Consider the following 23060-nt stretch of genomic DNA (forward strand, 5'->3'; position numbering starts at 1 on the left):
CGTGGCTTACTTGGGGCTTTGAATAAGGATAAGAAGAGTTCTCAATCGGCAAATAAAGCCTCCTGGCTGTATATTCTCCGCTAGGTTAGGCTGTCACGATGTCATGCTGGGTAGCCATCTGTTGACCAAATCTGCATCAATCAGTCGGATGATGTCGAGAGAGGCCAACAGTTCATGATGATGCGCGATATTTATTCCCGTTCCGTAACGACTATAATCTGCCTTTCAACCGCCGATAAGAAAATATCGGCTGCGCCTCAATTCGGTTCCAATCAACCACGAGGGTTCGGAGGAAACGCCGGACTATGGGACCCACCAGCGGCTAAAAAAGTAAACGCTGGGTTTGAATGGCTCACGAACCAGCCACTTCAAGGTTCTACAAGTCTTGTCGACATTTTCTGGAAGGATTGTTACAATGGAGGGCCTCATCCTGAGACTCTGGAGTCCTTCGTGAGGTTTCTTCAATCTCCCTGGTGGACACGGTCGTGGGTATACCAGGAGTTTGTCTGTTCGCCAAAAATCCACTTTGTGTTTGAAGACGATGGTGATTCTTGGGAGAGGATATCGACACGTCTGACCTCAGACCCTGGCTTTTGGTGCGATGTGTGGAAAAATCGTCTCACGGGCAAGGATCACCAAGATATCGTGCGCGCCAAGGATGAACAATTTGATCAGCAACGCGCGCAGAAGAGTGCCGAGGAAGGCGAAGGAGAGTCAGAGCGTGGGACGAGCATTCTGAGTTTCGAAGAACAGGTGCACAAGCAAGTTGATTCCCTCATAAAAGAACTCACCGCTCCGAATGTGGAAAAGTCGATACGCACCGTGGCGGCCATGATGAATGGCCGTTCCAAGTAAAACAGTGAAGTAGGGGACTTGCGCATTCTTCTTCGTAACGCGCGGAACTTTCAGGTCTCGGATCCAAGAGACAAGATATACGCATTCATTGGGCTTGCGCGGAACGACTACGGCTTCAAGCCTAGCTATTCACCCGAGAATACGCCTGCACATGTCTACTCGGACGCGGCACGATGGATTGTCGAGATTGACCGAGATCTAAACTACGTTCTTGAGCAAGCATTTGTCGGCAGACGTGACCTGGGCTTCTTTCTTCCCACGTGGGTTCCAGACTAGACCTGCAGAGGACAGGGACATATTGTTGGAGCTCCAAAACCTCACCGACGGGGCCAGAAGATCGCCGGGGGCCTCTAGCGCTACTAGCAGCTTAGCCATTGTCAAAGAGGATCCCTATGGCCAAGCTATCGAGAACAAAGGCTTTAGTTTGCAAGTGATGGGCAGACATGTTGTGACACTCCCCCAAGGATCCCGCGAGATTTCTCCAAACTTGCAACGGTTCGAAACTGATACAGGCCTGGTGATCTATACTCCCAGGACAGCGCGACCGAAAGATGAAATATGGTCGCTTTCTGGATGCGATTGGCTAGTGTTCTTGCAGGACGAGGGGAAGGATAAGTACTGCTTTGGCGGCTTTGTTGTTGTCCATGGGCTCGAGGAGAAGTCAACTTTTGAAAATGAGCCGAAGGAAATTTTTCTAATTTGATTTGAATATTCTGTTTAACGGAATGTATTGTATTTCTTTGCTTTTCACGACGGCGGCCCAGCAAGATAATAATCTGATTTGGTGATACTGAGAAAGAGCAACTATGCTTGGCAACGGTCTTGTGTGGGGTTCAGCTAGGTCTTAGCTTAACCTTATAGGCAGCAGTCATCCCTATAGTTACTTATCCTCTACATCTTTAGGTATATAGAAAGGGTGCTATGTTTCCTTTTCTTCCTTTCTTTCTCTTCTGTTTCTTTTAGCGGCCTTAGTACCGTGAGGCCGGAGAGATCCCCTGGCTGGTGACCGATAGTGATATCACTAAACTATATTCACCTAGCATGTAAAGTGTATCGAGGGAGTTGTCAAGCCAGCGCACAAGAGCTCGGGTCACACATGGTAGTTCATAAAAGCTTCCGGGAAATGACAGGGTGGGACAGGTACGTCTTAATAAACGAAGTTAGGTATTAGAATAAAAGCTTCAATATCCAACTGAGCCCAACTTTTATTATTTCTCTTAATTGTCTGTAAATTGTGATATCCCAATACCATCTTCACAATTTTTAAAAGCAGCATCTGAGAAACACCGTAACGCATTCCTGAGATTTTCCACATGCATAAAACCATTACAGTTACAGGTCGTCGAACTATCAAAACTGTGAATGGCTTGTTGTAGGGCCTCAAGACTGAACCCGTAATATGGCAGGCTTGGTAGGGGTTTCAAGTCCTTTTCATAGAGATTTTGGTCGATGTACCCGACTAGAATATACAAACACTGTCGGTTGTTGATTCTATTGCTCCCATGAGTGAGATTGCAGTTCAACGCATCCCAATACTTTTGGATACCTTTAATCGCAATAGCGATCGAAGAAATTCTCCACTTTTCAATGGCGTCTGTTATACCTCGTTAGGCCTTTAGTCTATTGCGTTTATGTCCTTTCACTAACCAACAATTTGATCGGGTATGGGTAACCCCAGTGTAGGTATTGGGCCTCGACTCGTACGGACTGCAACGCTGGTGAGTGACCGAAACCTCTTTCTGTCAGAAAAGACCCAACAGATTGTCAGTTTCAGTAGCAACTCTCGAGAGTAGAAGGACTCGGCCATCTCCTCGTCAATATTTGAGATCCATGTTTCTGCCCATAACTCCACTGCCTCGTGGCAACCATAGTAGTCCACTAGCACAGCGACCTTTGCCAACGTCTCAAGTTCTAGTGTCCGAGGGACTTCCTGTGCTTTGTGATGCAATATCCTCATGAGCAGAAGAAAAGCTTTGCTGTCCCAGTCATTGGCTGTGAGTGTCCATTTATAGCCAGGCTCAGGTTCAGTTTCTTTCCAATCACCAGATAGTGACTTTTTGAAATATGAACATGTATTTATCAGAGTCGTTGAACACAGCCTAAATCCCAGATGCAAGGGTTCTGGTTGAGCTTGAGCATTCGAGGAGCCATCAGCCAACGCGTCGTTTGGGTCATTGTGAGACTTCTTTGGAATTATAGAGGACTCGCGGCGTTTTGAAATTTCTGTCTGCTGTTCAGGTAGGGCATTAAGCCATTCGTCTTCGGTATTATGCGTCGCAAAAGGTGCACCAGAATTGCGGAGTATCAAAAGCGTGTCACCACCTTCTTGGACCTCGTGTATGTCGGAAATGGCCATGATGTGTAGCGCTATGAATATAGCGAACCCGTCTATGAGGAACAAAGTGTAGCTTGAATCGGATAATGTAATATTACTATTGCAGGGTAGAAAAGGGTTAACAATGGCATAGTGGTATACTGGTTCAACAGTCGGTGTTTTTACCCCGCACAACAAACCTTGAGAGCACGTGCCTTGAGCTGAAGAAGGCTACAAAACTTGCTTAATTCAGTGGTCATTGCTGAAAATGAAAGTGCTGCGGATGGCGCGTAATCCAGAGGTCTTATTCGTCACGCGTTATCTCACACAGTCTCAAGGCGGAGTGCGGGGCTGACTGGCAGTGTCTCTGCCCCAACTTGGCGGTGTCTGACAAAATACCTCTGATTGACTCACCTTACCCTTCCTCCTACATTCTCCTCCTCATGAATGGCTTCGAGTGAGACGCCCCAGGCTACCACTTAATGGAGGTGACATTCGGCGCCGTTGGGGATTTCATCTCTATCGGTGTGCTTATCAAGGATTTCATCGAATTGCTTGATGACAGTCGAGGCTCAGCTTGGGAGTACAACTCGTTGAAGCAACAACTTACCTTTCTTCGACTGAACTTGGACCTCGCAAAGCGATCCTACGATGAGTACTACAAGGCGCCTCAATTCCACGACATTCGGAACACGCTGGAGAGTGTCGTGGACGAGGCAGAGCGACGACTAGAAGACATTGCTGTCAAGGTGCAAAGGTACACATCGACCCTGTCTCAAGGCTCGACTGAGAGAAGGATAAAAAAGCTTGCGAGGAAAGTACAATGGAGTCTTGAAAAGAAGGAGACAGAGAAGTTTTTGTTGGACCTACACCGTTACACATCTATCATCCAATCATTGCAGTTTGATGCATTTGCGTAAGTATCGCTCATCCCAAGCTAGTCCTTTTTTTCTCTCATAGCTAACCTACTTTTTAAGGCGTTTAATGGAACGAAACTTTGACACTAGTCAGAAAGACCAAAGCGATACCCAAGAACTTGTGAACAAACTTCAAAAGGACTTTGACGACAGATTCAGTAGCCTAGAGGACGAGCTGAGAGCTGTGAAAACCATGTCGGGTAACACGCAACAATGTCTAGTTGACATAGGCATGGTCGTCACTAGGCGACTCGATTTGGTCACACAAACAGTCAACTCTCTGGGTTTTGCTGTACTGCGAGGTGTTTGGGGCATGTCTTACCTTGGGACATCCGTCTTGTCATTGATATCCACCATGCACAGCAACATCATAGGTCGCCTCGAGCGTCCCCCGCATATGGGCCCTTTTTTTACGTTTGAGGATTATCTGGGTGTTGACTCGATCATATTGCTTAACTTTGTGGATTCCTGGAACGCCTTTGAAGGATCTTTGCATGGCAAGTTCAAGGGTCGAAAGGGTGGTAGACGAGTGGCCCAGAATCGATTCCTCCTACAGGATCATCAGACCGGAGAGGAGATCGATCGAGATGCTCATTGGAGCTTGGCAATCACGCCAGGATCTCGGATCAACATGAGCCTCATTTGTGAAGTTAAGGAGGACGAGGATGAGGCCCAGTCCCTCAAGTGTCCTTTTCCATCATGCGGAGCAATGTGTGAAGGTTTTATAGGGACTGTGATACAATGGTAGGCCCAACCTGATACACTCAGATGGCGATTTCGGCTAACATAGTCGCAGCTCCTCGTGTCAGCAACTGTTTCGAAAACTACCAGGCATGTCTGACGACGAAGACCTTCCAGCAGCACCCAATGCTCCCGATTCGGGAATTAGTGATCCAAGCTTGAAGCCGGGAAGTAGCTCTTCTGACCTTGGTCAAGCTCGCAAGAGAAAGGGAACTCCCCTAGACAAAAGAAGAACGCTACGGGCCAAAAGGAGGCCAACAGACGCGCGTAATACAGGTTCTGACTCGGATGACGCCGACTTGACAGGGATCAAGCGAGTGACTGTATTACCAATATTGCGCCTTGCTATACGACCAATTCCACCACCTTCAGAGACAGAGCAAAAGCTCGAGGTCTCAGAACAACAGATGGCTCCCGAAAAAGAGGAAAAGAGCCGCAGTTCGGATGGTGTTAACGAGAATGCCAGCGTTGATACACCATCGAGGACCACCGAGTCACAGCCCGGGGGCAAAAATAAAAGAGTGTCGGAACTACAATCTGAGTCTCATGTAGAACAACTCGGATCTGGAACTGCCTACATGAGCGGCATGCCGTACTGGAAGAGTGACGGCCACAACGACTATCCGTATGATAAGATTCCTGGCCCAGGCGCATATGTTTTTGATAGCGTGCTGCCGGGGGGTTTCACATCCAAAGATCCTCGACGGAGGTACCCAGCCACATGTGTCCCGCAAAGGCCCTCAACACCTCGGTATACGGGATCTAAGGAGGCGAAGAAACCCGCGAGAAGAAAAAGACCAGAGATCCGGAAGGCAACAGAAGCAGATGCAAAGAGACATAAAATCCCCGCTGGATGTTCCTTGAAGCACTGGGATCCAAGTGAAGAACCAATCATGCTCCTCGGTAGCGTTTTCGACGCCAATTCTTTCGGGAAATGGCTTTATGACTGGTCTGTATACGCTCGCGGACCTTCAACACCAACGTCGGATATGGCGGGAGAACTGTGGCTACTACTCATTCAACTGTCTGGAAATTTGAAGAGAGCGGGCGAGGAAGCAGATAGGATCAAGTCAGTAGACTCTAAGGAGTTGGTCTTCGATTTCATCGAAGCAGGGGAGAGGTTATGGACGAAACTAGTGTCGCTGCTCAAGAGGTGCGAGGCTCCCATGTTGGAAGCATACAAGCTGAAAGAAAGGAAACGCAAAAAGACAGTTCACAATCAGGGCGGCAATGAAAAGAAAATTTCACACCAGGCCAAGACGGAACCCGATGGTTCGAACAAAGAGTTTGTAGAGACATCAGTGACTAGTGAGGAAGGGAATATCGAAGAGACGGAAAAGACGAAGCAGGATGCCGATAAGAACGCTGGTGTTGCATTCGTTGAGACGATCTTTGGCGAAGACAAGGAGTTGAAACGAACTGAGCGGTTGATGCAGAACCTTCGACTTTATAACCTGAGGTTCGACGCCAATTGCGAGAATATGATAAGAAACCCACTGGAGAGCTAAAGCTTAGTTAATTCCTACCCGGGACCTGTAAATAAAGATATTAGAAGTAAGACAATTTAAATAGAATTTATGCATGAAATTTGTCTTGCAGTAAATAAATACTTATTCTCTTATTGAGTATAGAATAAACTCAACAGGCTTCACTGTGCTTAGTAGTTAGAATAAGAGGTATTAACATTGCCTGCCTGTTTTGTTGGTGTTAGATTCGTCAAGAGACAAATACCTGCTTGGACAATATGTTCCATCTACAATAACAAGCATGCCGTCTTTCCATCAAACATCGTCCCCTAAACCGAGGCATTCAAAGCATTCACATGCCACTCCGATTGGCTACAAGATCAAAACAAAACAACAGTGCCGAAGGCCGAACCCACGAGACCCGGGGACCCCAGATTCTCCAGAACGATCCGATGCGCACCAATCACACCGAACCTCGCTAGTCAATGTAAGGGGAGCGCCCCGGACCTAGCCCTTAGCGCGTGGAGCTTCCACCGGCACATGACGCGGGGAAAGACTCTTGCGCGAGGTGTCAATTGGTGCGCTACCTTGCAGACCCAGGAACATGACGATTTAGGTGAGTCGGACGAGTTTAGAAGAGGGTAATTGGCGCGTCAAGATAAAGCTTCAAAATTAGGTGGGCTTGTTTAGGCTGGGCTGAACGGTGACCCAGAATAGCTTACAGTTTAGAGCACTTTTGGAAATGCAACGTCAGATCGGGAAATGGTATGCTGTCATGATGCCAAGATATTTAAACAGACATTCGTCCGCTCTCTTGATCTTTCAGCAGATCATCTCATCCATACATTTCACACCATTCCCTTCATCATGCTTGGCAGCAAGGCTTCCCTGTTATTATCATGCTTGGCTCTCCTAAGCCCTGCATCATGCAGAGCCATTGAGGAGCGGGCCGTGGCGGATCATGCCGTTACGTTCCAGACCATTTACAAGCCTCCCTCCAACTACAACACTCCCAAGACCTTGTATGGGCGAAACGTCCAGCTTGCTGATGGAACTATCCTAGCTACTTGGTCAGTCATCCGGATCATCTGAAAAAGCATTTGCTGACGTAGAGCAGGGAGAACTATAGCCCTGAACCACCAATGGTGTACTTCCCCATCTACCAGAGCAAAGATAAGGGATCAACCTGGGCGCCTCTCTCCAACGTGACAGACACCAAGAACGGCTGGGGTCTCCGCTACCAGCCCTTCCTATACGTCCTACCCCAGGCCATTGGCAACCTCGCCAAGGGAACTATCCTCCTTGCTGGAAATAGTATCCCCACCGATCTCAGCAAGACCAAGATTGATCTCTACGCTTCTACCGACAGCGGCAAGACCTGGAAGTACATCTCCAACATTGCCACCGGAGGAAAAGCTGTTCCCAACAATGGCGAAACTCCTGTCTGGGAGCCTTTCCTGATGGTGTACAACAACAAGCTCGTGTGCTACTACTCTGATCAGCGCGACCCCTCATATGGTCAGAAGTTGGTTCACCAGACTTCCAGCGATGGTGTTACCTGGGATGCTGTCGTCAACGACGTTCGAGGAACGGCTTACTCTCAACGTCCCGGCATGACAACTGTCGCTAAGCTTCCCAACGGAAAGTGGATGATGACCTTTGAGTACGGTGGAGGCGCTTCACCCAATAATGCTGCTTTCCCCGTTTACTACCGCATCTCCGACTCTCCTCTCACCTTTGACAGCGCATCCAACCAGATTCTCACCGCTGGTAGCCGTGCGCCTAGCTCTTCGCCTTATCTGACCTGGTCGCCTTCTGGAGGATCTAGTGGTTCTCTGATTGTTACTGCCAACAGTGACAATGGCATTTACATCAACACGAACCTCGGCGCTGCCGGCTCTTGGGTTTACTATGACATTCCCCAGCCTGGTGCCTATTCCCGACAGGCTATGGTTATGGATAACCCTGATTGGTTGTATGTTATGAGCGCTGGATATCTCAATGGTGATAACTGGGTCACCGACAGTGTCTTTAAGCTTCCCAACCTGTCTTAGATATGCTGGCTGTCGTTATAATATCTCAGGGGCGAGAATGAGTTAGACAGGTGTTATAGATAGTGAATGAATGAGGGATGAAAAAATGTCCCTAATCGTGACAAGTTTTGCCGTTCTTACAGTCCCACTGTAGTTTCTTCTTCCGAAGATAGCGTCTTGGCATTAGTCAATCTGTGGCCTGACTCTACAACCAACAGCATAAACAAAATTAAATCATCGCTAACCTTTCCTAAAAAGAAGCATAAACTCTCCACTTTGCGGACAATTCGGCGATAATCTAGGCAGAAGCTGGCTCCATCGAACTGAACCAACAGCCGTGAACCAACATGTTTAAATAATAAAATTGCATGGACTTCCACCTTCTGAATTTCTTGCAATTTGCTTCTCTCATTTTCTCAACCTTCAAATTCATTTCAAGATGAGGCCCGTCACCTCCACGAAACGCCTTATTCGGGTCGTCTGGGCCTACATCAAATCAGCATGCCGTGCCATCAAGACCGCCATTTTAATGTTGCTCCCTTTCTACGGCCTCACATTGATAGGTGGCTTCTATCAAGGTGTCATAATAGCCCAATGGTATTCAGAGTCTAAACAACAAAACGCCCGCTTCCTCCTAAAAAATGTCCTAGAGTACAAAATCACGGAGTATTTCGACGAGCCTTACGATAGTTGGTCCAATGTCGCACCTGTATATCATGTGCCACAAATCATCAACCCTCTCAAATGGAGAGATCAGCTAGGACTCAAGAGACCTGCAGTTTCAGGCGCAGGAGACGAGGAAGCGCTGGCAAATTTGATGCATTTATCCCTAAGAACACGCCCTTATTCGAAGACGCAACAGTGGCATCGCTGGATTTATCTATCGGCACAGCAAGAGCCTTGGAGACAGCCCGATGGTCCGATCCTGCATGATCCTTGGGACAAAGCATTCGTTGAACTCTTGGAGTACAAGGACAAGCATGACACCATGGGGCGATCAAACTTCTTTTATATCTCATGCCCTAAGAGCTTCCTCTGCGGGTCCTGGCGTGTTGCTGCTCCGGCACTGCTGCACTTCACCACCGAGGGGAACAGCAGTCAATCGTCTAGTAACTCACCCGGTCTGCCGAATTACACACCTGTAAATACCCGAGTGTTCGAACTACCCCTTGGCAAAGCAGCCATACCCGGCGTCTTCCCAAGCCACTTTGAACAGATGAGATCTCTCACAGCAAGCAACTCAACCTTCTGGGAAACCCAATGTACATATTCACACTTACATCAAGTCATAGGCCAAACAAGCCCAGTGCTGAGGGATGCAGTAAAGGCATATCCATGGACCTATGGCTTGCTGGTCAAGGCGGAACATAAATGGCTTCGCTTATGGGGAATTGAAGATACAGCCTTGCGGGGATATATCTTGTTACTTTCTTTTTCATTATCTACATTCCCAACGTTCCTTTACAAGTTTACTCCTACAAATTGGGCTAGCCCGGGTCCCGGGCCTGAGCATAAGAGCAAAGATCCATTAGCGCGAACGCTACAGAGCATGGTGGATATGCTAAGTGCGGAGGAAAAAGAGAGGTTCAGAAAGACAGATCGTGGGGGGAGAATATTAGGATTGGCGGAGAAGGGCCTTGAAAAGGAATATTGGAATACTAGGAAAGATGTTCTCGAGGATGTTGCCAATGCCTTGGGACTTGTCTAAGAGCTCAATAGTACGGCGTAGGTTAGGGCTAAATAAAGGTAGGGAGTTTGAGGGTCGGTTACAGAACATATAATCACACTTCTTTAGCGAATCAGAATACATAAACGATACTGAAAGAGTAAAGAAGTCTATCAATTGCTACTCTTGCTCCAATAGGTTAAGTGTCTCGCGTTCCCTTTTCAGATGTTGTGATGAGAAGACCCACATAACGCTATCGCTATACCTCTTTTGGAAGTTATCAGGAGAATGTTCGATTCGACTTTTCAATTAGGTAGCTAATGTGAGAAAGCCTAAGCTTAGGAACTAGATTGCAAGCAAGTATTAAAAGACACATCTTTTGCTACCGCAATTCTTTAAATTTCTCTTCCAATTGTAGGTCATTGGCCCTCGTCTAATAACTTATCATTGGGCGCAAACATGTGCCCTTCCTCAAATTATCCCACAGAGGCTGGAACCGCAATCTCGACATTACATGCCAACGACCCCAACACAACTCCAGAAACCATTATCAATGCCCTAGAGAGAGATGGTGCCTTGATCATCAAAGGCATAGCTTCCAAGGCTCTATGTGAACAGATCCGAAGCGACCTGAAACCACTATTCGACTCAGATGTCAAAGATGACTCTGGCTTCTTTCCCCCCACCACCAAGCGAGCAACCGGCTTCTTCGCTACCTCAGACGCATGTGTCGAACTAGCCCTCAACCCTCTATTCCAGTCTGTTGCTGAAAAGGTCCTGGGAAGCAAGTACACATACTGGGAAGGTCAAGAGCAGTTGACTGTCTTTGGAAAGCCGTACCTTGCTAGTGCTGTTGGGTTTCGCGTTGAGCCTGGTGGAAAGCAACAGGCTCTTCATAGAGATGATTCGGATTATCATCCGAGGAACTGCGATATGCCTGTGATGCTCGGTTGTGTGACGGTAAACCCATCCTGCTTTCACTGAATACTCCGGGTTGTCTAACGTCGCTAGGCTTTGACTAAGACGACTAAAGAGAATGGTGCGACTATTGTCATCCCAAAGAGTCATCTCTGGGGTCCCGATAGATGCCCACTTGACGAAGAGGCCATCCCTGGGGAGCTGGAGATAGGCGATGCAATGCTCTTCCTCGGTAACGTTTATCACGCGGGCGGAGCCAACATCACCAAGTAAGTTTATTGCACTATTATGTTATCATCCAAGCTAACATGAAAAGGGACGATGCCCGAGAGACTATCGGTATGTTCATGTGCAAGGGGACTTTACGGCAGGAAGAAAACCAATATCTGAGCATTCCACCAGAGGTTGCAAAAGCTCGGAACTTTCCCCCCAAGATGCTTAGACTGTTGGGGTATGGCATGTGTCCACCGGCTTTGGGCTACTACCAGTATCGAGATCCGATGAAGGTCATCTTTGGAATCGAGGATGAAGAGACTGTCAAGAAGTAGATAGTTGTTCAAACTGCCAGGATCCTTCTACCGAGATCTCCCCATTGCTTTGCTAGTATGCGCCAGTCTGCATCTCCACTGGCCCAGAAAGTCTCGAGAAAAGTGAGAACATCTCCGTGGTGCTTAAAGCCTGTGGCCTCGGACAAGCTCTTGTATAGGTCTCTCACGATGAGTTGTTTGTCATCATCGCCGTAGGATTCTGTCCCGGCAATGAAGATTGGCCATGCGAGGTTATGGATACATCCATGTAGATTCTCCATACCTGCCAGTAGTCGAAACAAGTCTGAGAGACAAACTGTTTCTTCGGGGCCATATTGATGACCAAGGCATCGTGCTGTGTACAGCAGCGCAGCATTATGGTAGGCATCGACAAGCCGTATAAAGTCCCCGCGATCAGCACTCGAGCAGACCCCGCTACTGCCAACCTCCATCAACGTCTCCCCTCGTGCTTGGATAAACTCCGCCCTCCAATCGCGAGTTGAGTCCCCAGCCGAACATCCTCGAGATATGAGCGTCGCATCATGAAGTAGTAGTAGATACGCCGAGAACGACCTATCATCCCCATACTCAACAGGTCGAATCGCATCCTGCACGTCTGTCGCGTCTAGGATAGTGGTACATGCGAAAATATCATACATGGAAAGCTGATTCTGCAAAAAGCCGAAAAGGCTACTCTTCGGAAAATCTAGGGTCGATAAAGTGTTGGCCAGAGCACGAGCCGCCTTTCGATGAAAGTCAGCAGCATCTGCACCGCCAGTGTGAGCTAGCTCGTAGGACGACAGGACCATCATCGACGATAGCATCCATTCTGCTGTATCAGCAGTCACTGTGAGCTTAGGATGAGATGTCATGTCGCCAACCCCACGCATGATCATTGATAAGACATGGTCTCTATCTTTCTCGTACACAGTTGATGGCGTGAAGTCCCTTGATGCATGTTGAGCTGAGACAGCGCATATAGCGAGGCGGACTGCTTCATTCGTCTGAGCTAATGGTAGAACCTTTTGGCGGTAATAGTTCTTCTCAGTGTCGAACCAGACCATCAACCCGGCGATATTCTTGTCATAATAGTCTAACAGTTGCTGGGTGCTCCTGTCAAAGCTTGGCGAAGAGATGGATTCTGGAGACTCGGGGACAGGATATTGAACACCTCGAAGATTCCCACGGATAGCAACGCCTTGAACCCATCGAAGTTTCGGTCCATACCCGGGACAGGTGAATCCCCTACCAAGACATTTCTGACAACTCGGTTGGCCAAGATCGCAGATGATCCTCCGCTTCGAGCAAAGCGAGCAGCCTAGCATAGCATAAGTCTGTGAATGGCTCTATCTTCCGACAACATAGACTCACCTTTGCCCTTTCGCCGTGGCATTATGGGTTTCTCTGACGTGATGCTTCCCGTAAATGTTGGAGTAGTGGCTGAAATCCATATACCCCGCAAATATCACGTGCTTTAGTTTGTATCAGTCACTATCCGTACTTTACTAACTATGTTAGTTTAAGAAAGATGATTAATTGAGAAATTAGGCATTAATCGCAGTAGTTATCACAAGTCTGTCTATTGCTACCTGAGAAGGAAATCAACAGGGTAGTCATGCAGCTTAGCGCCAAGTTGGAGACCAATTTTGTACTATTATATAGCAAACTGATTTATAGTGTTTTATAAGATTAGTTAGGAGCCTTGTGTAGGATCAGGTGGTTCCAGGTATACAAGTCTTCTTTAAAGCTCTTGCAATATGTCTGCCCTTTCGCATCCTCGTGGCTATCCACTTTGTGCAATGGCCAGTCTGATCTGAGTTAAACTCGTGTCGCAAGATCTTTCAGCCCACATTATAGAAGCGGGTCAGAGCAAACTCACGCCAATGTCTATCCAATATTGCGACAGACAGCTTGAGGCGTTTTCGGTTTATAACCCTTCAACTGCAGCCAAATGCGACATTGATTGACACTTCTCTATGCGGATTCTGCTGCGATCTAGTGAGATATCTCTCAATGGGATCCCCCGAAAATCACAGACAAGAGCTGTTCTATACGGAGTACACATCGCAATACCAAAGATCGTCTTGCCATAGCAGAAACTGACTGCTCCATTTGCCATTCAATTTCGGATGAAGTAGACTAGCTGAGCTGCACATCATGCCGATGCCAATGGCACTTAACTTACCCTGCACTTCTACACATAGAAGGTCTTATCAAAAATGTCTATCTCAAATTCTACAGCATAAAGGAATCGATGTACCTGCCAAACAATAGAGTTATTATTGAAGATACTATTCTAAATACATAGTGTCTAGTCTCTGCGCTTTAATTCATATCCAGTAACGACCGAGACACTGACTACTGTTTCTGAATGGTTGAATATCTGCATAAGCAGCCATAAGACGTATATAAGTACGAAGAAGATAATCCCACCCCTCCCTGTATAAGCTTCTGTTGGATATCTCAGATACCTCTAATCACAACATACATATGAGTATTCAGGTCTGGCAGTTTAAGTTTTCAGCTACTGCCTTAACAAGGACAAGAACAGATTTTCTAGGTTCCTTTCTACTATACGTTTCAAGAAAACTCCTCTGACCTGACACGGTATTCAATTTCAGAAAGGCTGTAGTCGCATGAAGCTATAACTCCGAGTAAAGCATCCAAGTATGAATAATTGCAGCATTATTCATACTGCAAGCTCTACACCTCACAGACCTTTTAAAATGTATTGTTTTCAGGTGAGACTTATGGCTGAGAGTTTAAATCAGCCGAAAGAACTTAGAAACTTTCAAAAGTCCCTGGCTAACTTTGCGGCCCCTGGTCCTGATAAGCCCAGTAGCCTATCGCCAGCATCCATTCTTGAATTTGACTTTTGTTGTTAGACAAAAGGGTTCGAGTGTTGCAGACACATTGACCGTTTTGTGATTTCTTCCGCTGTCGGTAAAGACACGATGCTGATGGCGGCGGCAATTCCGTAGTGGATTTACCTACATAGCCTGAATGGAGCTGCACTAATAACTACCGAGGACACGGTTCAGGTCTCGGGTTCTAGACTCTGGAGATTTTGTTTCATATACAGTCTCCTCTTGCCCTTATAGGCTTGGCCCCATCGAACTTTGCTGACTAGTCCTCGTAAGTTAAGTTGCTTGTTATCGGCATTTAGTCTTCTCGTTCCTTCTTCCATTAAAGTTAGATTTACAGAACTTAATATCTCGTATCTTATGCAGACAGACGCAAACATTACTATACAAATGGCCTAGACTAATTCTGGAAGCAATATGCGACTAGCCGATCCAATTAGCCATCCGTCCAGATTCTTGTATTCTTACTAAATGCCAGAACAGCTAGTACTGCTCTCTCCTGTTATTCTTACTACATCTGTGCCGAGCCTTCTGTAAGCTATATTAGAGTTCTTGTAATAGTAGTTTTATTTCTTAATAAAGATAATTAAGACTAACTTTATTACTATTAAAAATTTAAAAAGACTGATCATTACTTAAAGTCTTGAATTTCTTCCTTACTACTACTAAAAGTCAAGTCTTTTAACTCTCAACTTTGACAAATACTATCTGTCTTTACTATTACATAAACACAACTTGTTTATATCTTTACACTCCTTTACCTATAACATATCTATCTCAGAACCATGACGTCTTTTAAACTCCGTCAATTTATATCAGCCCTCTTTCTTCTTTTTGCCTTTGGATTAGCCGCGCCTGTTGACGCACACGGCTCACTTCAGTCTCGTCAAACCGTCTGCCGCACTGGATTCGGCTGCTTAGGCTTCGGTATTTCTGGCTGGAACTCATTTTTGCTCGACATCCCCGCTGCCTCTGATCCTCACACTCATCACGCTACCTCGACGGGACAAGTGACGCAAGCAGGCATCTGGAACAGGTCAGATGGCGGGGCTCTCTTCTGGATTAGTGTTGTTGAGGGCTACAGACCACCACCTGGCCAACGTGTTGAGGTACGAGCGTGGGTTGGGTCAACCCAATTGAATCTTAACAACAACGAGGTGCATGAACTGCTATCAGCAGTCGCAACTATTCCAGCGGACGTCATTAATAGGGCTAGATCCTCAATGTCTAGACCTGCGGTCAAGATTGAATGGAGGATTGTTTAATCCTGCTGCGAGTTATACTGCCCCAGTTCTATTCCTCTCAAATCATCAATAGCTGAGTGGTATGCCCTGTGACGGGTGGATGCGGAAAATGGGCGGTTGCTTTAATACGTGGATATGTAAGGGGCTTGTCAGAGTTTCGTATCCATTGCAACAGGTGTTTCACCGGTCGGCGGGGGTTGTTTCTTGTCCAATTACAAGGCTACAGAAAGAGTGAGGTTTTTGCTTTCGTTAGACGATTTTTCCTTGCACTTTAGCTACTTAATTAAAAGCTGTTGGACCTATCTCGCGCCATAACCGTTAACCGTTTTCAATAAAACTGTATATTATTTTGTTTTATAGAGCGAAGCTCTTACTTGTATTTTTAGCTAATAAATTTTCAGGTCTTGCTTCATTACGGAGTCCGTTCTTACGCTTGTGGCCCTTGGCCCATGCTCTGGAATTGCTGAACGAGCCTTCCCTTTGCAGATGGTCCTGCAGTTCTGGGCCTTGTTCATTCCAAGAACTTGTATGAAGGATATGCGACATTGTAGATGAGCTCTAGGTGATTCATCCGTCGTTTGTCCCAGTTCTTGCCTGCATTGGTACGTGCCTAAGGTAGTCCTCAAGGAGTAAGAAGATACCAAAACTTCATGTCCCCGAGTGTTTACTCTTCCCCTAGGTGGTGTATTGAGAGCTGACAGAGGGCCTCAAACCATTACTTGGATGTGAACTTGAGTGGTCACGCCGCCCAGATCAGAGGCCGGCAAACCTAGAGACCGACCCCACTTCCTGATGAGATATAAATATTTAAGTATTGATCTATAATATCATTTAAACCAATTGCTAAAAAGTTCTAATACTCTTTAGCTCAATTTATCTAAGACATCGACTTTTAGTTCCTTATGGCCATGCGATTCGAGAGGACGTCTTCTGACATAGGAGGTTACTCCCGTATTAAACACGAACTCATTCCGATGCGCGATGTTGTCAAGCTTTGCGCTGATGTTTTCCTTCCATTCTCGGCGTCCAAGGACGGCCAAAAGGTCCCAGTGATTTGCAGTCTGGGGCCCTACGGCAAGGAGGTCTATGCCTCGTCGTTTGGATTACCTTAGACCCCTATCTATGCTGAGATGTACAAACACATCAAGCCGCTTGGACCAGATGCTTGCTTTGAGCTATGTGAACCGCTCCTGTGGGTATGTCACCTTACTAAAATCAGATTGCTTAGAGGCAAATACTAAACTCAACAATGTGTAGTGTCAAGAGTATGGCTATGCTATTCTCCGTGTCGATGAGCGTGGTATTGGTAATAGCGAAGGGCGGCTTGATCCTTTTGGTCTGGGAAGATCATTCGATATCCAGGCTGATGCTGAAGGCCAAGGTAGGTCATTATCTCTTCTCGGTTTCCAGATAGTGTAAGAAACTCACTCACGCGCTAGATCTCTACGATGTCGTTGAATGGGCCGCCGCTCAAAGTTGGTCCAATGGCAAGGTAGCCTTTTCCGGCATCAGCTACTATGGCATGGTAGGCTACTGGGCTGATATGCAGAAACCACCACATTTGACGTGCGTCATGTCGTATGAATCAGCCTGTATTCTCTATCAAGCTGTTCGTCGTGGGGGTATCTACAGCCACAATTTTCAATCTCATTGGTACAACAACATCGTTATACCCCAACAACCAGGAGCGCGAGATGGGTCACGAACCGAGGAGGAGCTTGAGGCCGACCGGGTGGACTACCCCGGACTCCTGGCAACAAACGAGTATCCTGATCGAAACTGTGTTGGCTTCTTGGAAAAGATTAGATCGCTCTCCGACATAGAAGTGCCGATTTATCTGGCCGGCAACTGGACTGATTCGGAGGTACATCTTCCGGGCAACATTCGCGCCTTGAATAGCCTCGCTTCAAAGCAGAAGTGGCTTGAAATGCATACTGGAAACCATCTAGGTGCATATTATGAGCCAGAGCATATTGCCATGCAGAGGAAGTTCTTGGACTATTTCCTTTTCGACAAGAAGGATAACGGAATGCTTGACGTACCTCGGATCCGGCTTCTTCAGCACCATGGCACCAAGACCCTGTACCGAGAAGACGAGACTTCCTTCCCGCCCCTCGACGCAGAAGATGTATCATTTTATCTCACTCCCGACAAGCAACTTTCTCTGAATCACCCGGCAGCACAAAAGAAAAAATTGTCTTATCAGGGCTATAGAGAAAACATAACCTTCACGCTTGATTCTCCATTTGCCGATTCTTTCGAAATACTTGGATCTCCTTTTTTTGAGCTTGAAGTCAGCACCAGTGCCAAGGATTTGGATCTCTTCATCTATCTTCGCGCAATCGATGAGAATGGAAAAACGGTTGTATTGGGTGGTAACCATGGTGAGCCTATGGATAATTTCGCCAGAGGCTATTTTCGCCTATCACACCGAGATGAGGTTGCCAAAGACTTTGGTAAGGGTCGCGTAATTATTCAGCCTCCCACGCCCAAGTCTGAGGTCGTTCCAGGTGAGGTATACAAGGTTATGGTGCCTATCTACCCGGCAGCCTATCTGTTTGACAAAGGCCAAACGCTTTCACTTGAGATAGGCTCGGATAACACACCAAGCACGATTCCGCCAATGCGACACGAAGGAGGTGATAGGGTTACGGAAAGATTTGCCGGAGAAAATGTTATATTCTCTCACGGACGTCTTGTGCTGCCTCGTGTGAGGCGCTGAATGATTTCTCTCATATTCGTAGCTACTGGTAAATAATAGTCAAGGGTTGCAGTGCGTCAATGAAAGAACACACAGTAAACTACGTTCAAGCTACATCCTGATTTTCTGCGGTCTCCTTGACTCCATAAAGGGTCAGCGAGACACGCTAATTAGACGCTAAAGCTCATCTGTCAGCCGTAAGCCGCTGTGTCAAAGAACGTACGGCGGGGGGTGCACATTCGCCATACAAAATCAGCTCTTTACGTCAGGCGTCTTCTGACACCTCCAGGCCTACCTAAGCGCATTGTGCTTCGGAGCTCACAGCTACACCAACCATGAAGCGATAAGAAGCCTCGTTGTTTCATTGGCAAGACTCTGTTATCAACGCGATACGTGTTCGCCAATGAGGCCCTGGCTTTCAGCCCCATTATGCAGGTTTGAACGGATTAGATGCGGTGGTGTGTGAGACTGTAGACACAGCCCCAAATGAGTGATGGCATATTTGTGATTGCTGGCCATCAATGATTCTCTCTCTTACAACAACAAGGACTACATCTTCGCACCACAGCGCTCAAGTCAAATTTCAGTGGTCTGGAATCATTTGTTACTGCCCTTGAAAGTGAAAGACAGCGCTGGTCATGGAGGTCGTTGGCGTCATAGCGGCGGTTCCAGGCCTTGTCCAGATCATCCAGGCAGTGATAACGGCTGTTCGCGGGTTGTCAAAGAAAGACGCTGCACCAAAGGTAGCCCAGAACCTGATTCAAAGTCTTCAAAATGTTGAACAAATCCTCGAACGCGGAAAGGAACAAGGATTATGGGATAAACCGCAATTCGAACAGCACAAATCAACCATCAAACACTGGACGACAGAGCTAGCCTCCCTCAAGCTTGTTCTTCAGCCGTCAAATATCAAAAAAGACACGCGCAGGTCTCTCAAGAAGCTTTGTCTTGTCTTGACTGAACTCGAAAAAACACTAAATCAGTGGTCAACTCGTCTGAGCCAGATCCAAACAGAGCTCATATTCATCATGACGAACATTCAACAACAAATGATGAAAGGTACGGTTCCAAGCAAAATATTAACAGATAACTCTAAACATTTCAGATGTATTACATGAAACTGTCACTGCTCGTTTGCGAGCTGATTTGCATCCCTGTAGCGACAGTTTTATTCCCGACAAAACACCGGGGACCTGCGAATGGATTTGGTCACAATCGACGTTCTCTGATTGGACCAAGAGCTCTCCAGCCATGCCAGATTCCTATCTCAAGCGAGCTGTGTGTATCTATGGCATCAAGGGTTGTGGGAAATCTGTTCTCATCAAGTCTATTGCCCAGAAACTTGGAGAACAAGGCCAGATCGCTCTCCATTTTTCGTTCTGGTCCGGCAATGAAAACCAACGAAAGCTAGAAGACCTCTTGAGAACTCTGGTTTGGCAGACTTTAAGGCGCATCACAGATGCTGACCTTGAGAAAGTATCCAAGCTATTAACTCGGAGTGATGGGATCGATAAGAGGAGCCTAGTTGAGGCAGTCCGCATTGCCTTATCTGGTATCAGCAAGAAGGTCTATTGCACCATCGACGGCATTGACGAGTCTACAGAGGACTGGAACAGTGATGCCGACGGCTGTCTTTCAACTGTCCTGGACCTGGTCAAGAATCACGCCAACCTTAACGTGCTCCTAGCTGGCAGGGAACACTCATTACGAACGCTTCTGAAAAGAGCCGTGCCAAGACTGGAGATTACAGAAAGTCTCATACGAGGCGACATAGCCAAGCTAATTGCAGTCGAGATACACGACTCACTCGAAAGCTATTCACCTGTCATCCGAGACGAGGCCCAGAAGAATTTAGAAGCGAAGACTCAAGTTATGTTCCTTTGGGTGACGCTGGTCTTGAAAGAACTGAGGCGTTGCTCTAGTGTCGAAGACATTAGACAAACGCTTCAACAAGTTCCTCATGACCTCGACCGCGAATATCACCGGCTATTGTTGCAACTCGTGACTCGTACCCGAGGATCACTAGCAAAACCTTCGATATCGATGAAGCGAGCGAGATATATCTTGTCCTCCATCCTAGCCTGTCCTGAGCCTATGACGGGCGAAGATCTATGCTATGCATATGCGACACAGGTCAACGTGAATGGCACAATCGAGAATGACCTCATCACCATTGAAGGTATCATGGATGCATGTGGCGATTTCGTTAGGGTCACAGAAGGTCGCTATCATACCATCCATGCATCGGCATCCGACTTTCTCATGCGACCGAAAGACGAATGGGAATCCGAAGACCAGGATATTTCATATTTCCGGGTCGACCTCGCGGAAGCTCAGGAATCCATGTCTTTGGCTTGCTTCAAGTACATCAAGTCTATAGACCTTGGGTACCCATTAACAGATGGCGGGGCCTCATCTCTGTCGTCAAGATACACCTTCTTCTCCTACGTTGCAAGATACCTTCCATTTCATTTAGCTGAAGCTCTACAGGGCAATGGACAAGTTGGCCCCGAAACATCTAAATTTGTGAGAACACATCACTTCTGCGCTTTGATTGAATACCTCCTGGCTACTAGTCAGCACTCCCTGCCCAACGACTTCCTTGGTTCCATGTACTATTGGAGCGAGATATTTGCTAGAATGTGGATGGAGCTGAATCGAGCTTTCGATCTCGAACTGGACCGTCGAGAAAGAGACTTCGGGAACCAAGACGAACGGTACCGATCGTGGCTCGCTTTAGCCTTTCTGATTCCTGAAAATGCCCAGAGATTGACTGAACAACAGGCCCAGCCTTTCGCAAGGTCTGCGCGCAGTTACCAGAGCGTGGTGGCGGAGACGAGAGGGACAGCAATCTCTATGTTGCCTCAACATATCACAAACACACATGGCCCTATCATTCAAAGAGTGTCTGGAAGTATTCAGGCTCTTTCCCAGATTTTTGCGACCTTCAGAAGTACAGGTGCAGACCTCCTGGCTTCCTCAGCAGAGTCCATGCCGGTTCCAGTGCTTCTCCTCGCGGGCAGGACTGCGAAACGACAAAGGAATCCACTACTCGCAGAGAACCTAGCTACAATCTCGGTTAACAAGACAAAAGGCAGAGGCGACATCTTTGAATTTTGCAGCTTGCTATTACTTGCAGCAGTGAGATTCCACGCAAATCACGATACCAGTGAAATGAACGTGGAAATGGTGCGCAAGTCCGTTCGAATTGCAAACTACCTCCCTCCTCAACCACATGTGCAATTACTGAAAATGGAGGCCCTGGAAATCTTGGTCTCGATGCTCTTAAGTTTGGGTAGGAGAGATGAGGCAGACGAATTTCTCCGTTCATTTGAGGATCTTGTTGGAAGGGATCGCAAGAAGTTAGATAGCCGTGTATGGGAGTATGGCATCCGTCATACTCGACTCGGAGCCGCTCACAGAATAGGGGGTCTCCAATACATGGCTAGAAACCTTTTCTTTAGCGGTAACTATACAGTTTCCGCAGACTTCGCTGCTCAAGGTATTGAGATTCTTGCAGACTCGGGATCTAAACCGAAACCTAGAGATCTGGGTTTGCTAGCCATTCATCGAGACTCTCTGTATAAGGCCGGCAGGCTAGATGAATGCATCTCTAGCTGTCAAGAACTACTGGGCCTCTTGACGAAGCTCGCCTCTGAACCTATTGTTACGGATGCTCGATGGCAAACCCAAATCATTGTAGCGAGGTGTCTCGTCCAGCAAGGAAATACGGCAGAGGCCGACACGTGGTTTCGTAAGGCGGCAGACGAAATGGCGCTTCTCGGCCCGGATCGACGGCACCAAAAAGGCCAAAACTGGTTCTTATTTATGGTGGAAGATGCGGCGCTTATGGGGCAGTACACGGTTTCTCAGTCCCTGGCCCATGAGCTACTAGAGATGAAAAGGGTCCCGCCCCCTAACGACGAGGCGGACTTGGGTTTTGGGCCGCTTGAGTCGCTTGTTTCTAAGCTCAAGGCCATCGATTGCATAGATCCCGCCTATCGGGAATTCCTCCGCTGTCACTCATTATTAATGACAGTGCAGAACGTACAGAACACGGAAGGGAAGCTGAACTGGTTGGGACGACGACTATGGTCAATAAATGACTACCCGGAATCTTTCAGCAAGAGAGTACCTCTACTGAAGCTCAAGTACATCGACACATGCCTCCATCTTGATGATGGATTACTGAACGCCATTGGGGGATATATAATGCTGGGGAATTTCTTCTTCGAGCGAGGAAATACCGAAGCAGCAGATATTGTTTCGTCTGATGCGGCGTCACGTATCTTCTCAGACATATCCTCAGATGACCCTTCATGGAGTTTCAGATTAGCAAGCCAGGTATACCTCTTCGCTGGAAAGTTTTCCAAGTGTATTCCGTTGCTTTGTAAGGGTCATGAAAAGTCGTTACATGTTAATGGTGATACAGTCTTCACTTTCGAGATAGAGATGGTTTACGCCTTAACGTACATATACGCACTGGAAGAATTTGAGGAAGATCTCGAGAAGGTCGACTTGCGATTATCCTTTCTGGAAAAGTCTTGCGAGCATTTATCGAAAGCCTCTAGGAGAGTGGATTACATAGACCGACACAAGGGTTCACGGTCACAGGAGGAGCAGAGTAATGGTGAGTATGATGCTGAACAGAGTAGGAGGGAGAGGATGACAGATCTGAAAGCTCGGCTAGAAGATCTTAATGGAGGCTCTATGTTAGCCGAGGCGATGGCTAGGCTGGAGTCCGTGGCGCCGGGAGCGGAGGTGTCAAGGGAGGGTAATTCCTAGTAAAGCAAGAGATGGTTAATTTGAAGATG

At 47.2% G+C, this 23060-nt stretch overlaps 10 protein-coding genes across 11 annotated transcripts; 8 read left to right on the top strand and 2 right to left on the bottom strand.

The window, feature by feature from the left end:
• Positions 1-177: 177 nt before the first annotated feature.
• On the top strand, positions 178-1131 carry FVEG_13265 (hypothetical protein; the record flags this gene model as incomplete). Its single annotated transcript, XM_018902638.1, has 2 exons — positions 178-809; positions 861-1131. The coding sequence occupies 2 exons, from the start codon at positions 178-180 to the stop codon at positions 1129-1131; spliced, it is 903 nt and encodes a 300-aa protein (XP_018761420.1).
• A 1366-nt stretch (positions 1132-2497) lies between these two features.
• Positions 2498-3211, bottom strand: FVEG_17477 (hypothetical protein; the record flags this gene model as incomplete). The annotated part of the gene is made up of 1 exon (XM_018906730.1): positions 2498-3211. The coding sequence occupies one exon, from the start codon at positions 3209-3211 to the stop codon at positions 2498-2500; it is 714 nt and encodes a 237-aa protein (XP_018761419.1).
• A 421-nt stretch (positions 3212-3632) lies between these two features.
• FVEG_17476 (hypothetical protein) lies at positions 3633-6335 on the top strand (the record flags this gene model as incomplete). The annotated part of the gene is made up of 3 exons (XM_018906729.1): positions 3633-4085; positions 4147-4830; positions 4883-6335. Exons 1-3 carry the CDS (start codon positions 3652-3654, stop codon positions 6333-6335), a joined length of 2571 nt encoding a protein of 856 aa, XP_018761418.1. The 5' UTR covers positions 3633-3651.
• An 825-nt stretch (positions 6336-7160) lies between these two features.
• On the top strand, positions 7161-8347 carry FVEG_13262 (hypothetical protein; the record flags this gene model as incomplete). Its single annotated transcript, XM_018902637.1, has 2 exons — positions 7161-7363; positions 7411-8347. The coding sequence occupies 2 exons, from the start codon at positions 7161-7163 to the stop codon at positions 8345-8347; spliced, it is 1140 nt and encodes a 379-aa protein (XP_018761417.1).
• Positions 8348-8669: 322 nt separating this feature from the next.
• FVEG_13261 (hypothetical protein) lies at positions 8670-10255 on the top strand. 2 transcript variants are annotated; one of them, XM_018902636.1, is made up of 2 exons: positions 8670-8923; positions 8977-10255. In XM_018902636.1, the coding sequence occupies exon 2, from the start codon at positions 9144-9146 to the stop codon at positions 10032-10034; it is 891 nt and encodes a 296-aa protein (XP_018761416.1). In that variant the 5' UTR covers positions 8670-8923; positions 8977-9143; the 3' UTR covers positions 10035-10255. The 2 variants fall into 2 exon arrangements, with proteins under 2 accessions (XP_018761416.1, XP_018761415.1); XM_018902635.1 differs by having other exon boundaries at positions 8670-10255.
• A 73-nt stretch (positions 10256-10328) lies between these two features.
• On the bottom strand, positions 10329-12860 carry FVEG_13258 (hypothetical protein). The gene is made up of 2 exons (XM_018902634.1): positions 12809-12860; positions 10329-12755 (listed from the first exon to the last, which is right to left on the bottom strand). Exons 1-2 carry the CDS (start codon positions 12828-12830, stop codon positions 11467-11469), a joined length of 1311 nt encoding a protein of 436 aa, XP_018761413.1. The 5' UTR covers positions 12831-12860; the 3' UTR covers positions 10329-11466.
• On the top strand, positions 10452-11458 carry FVEG_17475 (hypothetical protein; the record flags this gene model as incomplete). Its single annotated transcript, XM_018906728.1, has 3 exons — positions 10452-10952; positions 11004-11179; positions 11227-11458. 3 exons carry the CDS (start codon positions 10452-10454, stop codon positions 11456-11458), a joined length of 909 nt encoding a protein of 302 aa, XP_018761414.1.
• Positions 12861-15086: 2226 nt separating the features above from the next.
• On the top strand, positions 15087-15550 carry FVEG_13257 (hypothetical protein; the record flags this gene model as incomplete). Its single annotated transcript, XM_018902633.1, has 2 exons — positions 15087-15410; positions 15533-15550. 2 exons carry the CDS (start codon positions 15087-15089, stop codon positions 15548-15550), a joined length of 342 nt encoding a protein of 113 aa, XP_018761412.1.
• A 969-nt stretch (positions 15551-16519) lies between these two features.
• On the top strand, positions 16520-18267 carry FVEG_13256 (hypothetical protein; the record flags this gene model as incomplete). Its single annotated transcript, XM_018902632.1, has 4 exons — positions 16520-16627; positions 16694-16741; positions 16803-16926; positions 16985-18267. The coding sequence occupies 4 exons, from the start codon at positions 16520-16522 to the stop codon at positions 18265-18267; spliced, it is 1563 nt and encodes a 520-aa protein (XP_018761411.1).
• Positions 18268-18884: 617 nt separating this feature from the next.
• Positions 18885-23031, top strand: FVEG_13255 (hypothetical protein; the record flags this gene model as incomplete). The annotated part of the gene is made up of 2 exons (XM_018902631.1): positions 18885-19305; positions 19352-23031. The coding sequence occupies 2 exons, from the start codon at positions 18885-18887 to the stop codon at positions 23029-23031; spliced, it is 4101 nt and encodes a 1366-aa protein (XP_018761410.1).
• Positions 23032-23060: the final 29 nt, after the last annotated feature.

Source organism: Fusarium verticillioides, chromosome 6 (genome assembly GCF_000149555.1).
Source record: "Fusarium verticillioides 7600 chromosome 6, whole genome shotgun sequence".
Taxonomy (NCBI): domain Eukaryota; kingdom Fungi; phylum Ascomycota; class Sordariomycetes; order Hypocreales; family Nectriaceae; genus Fusarium; species Fusarium verticillioides.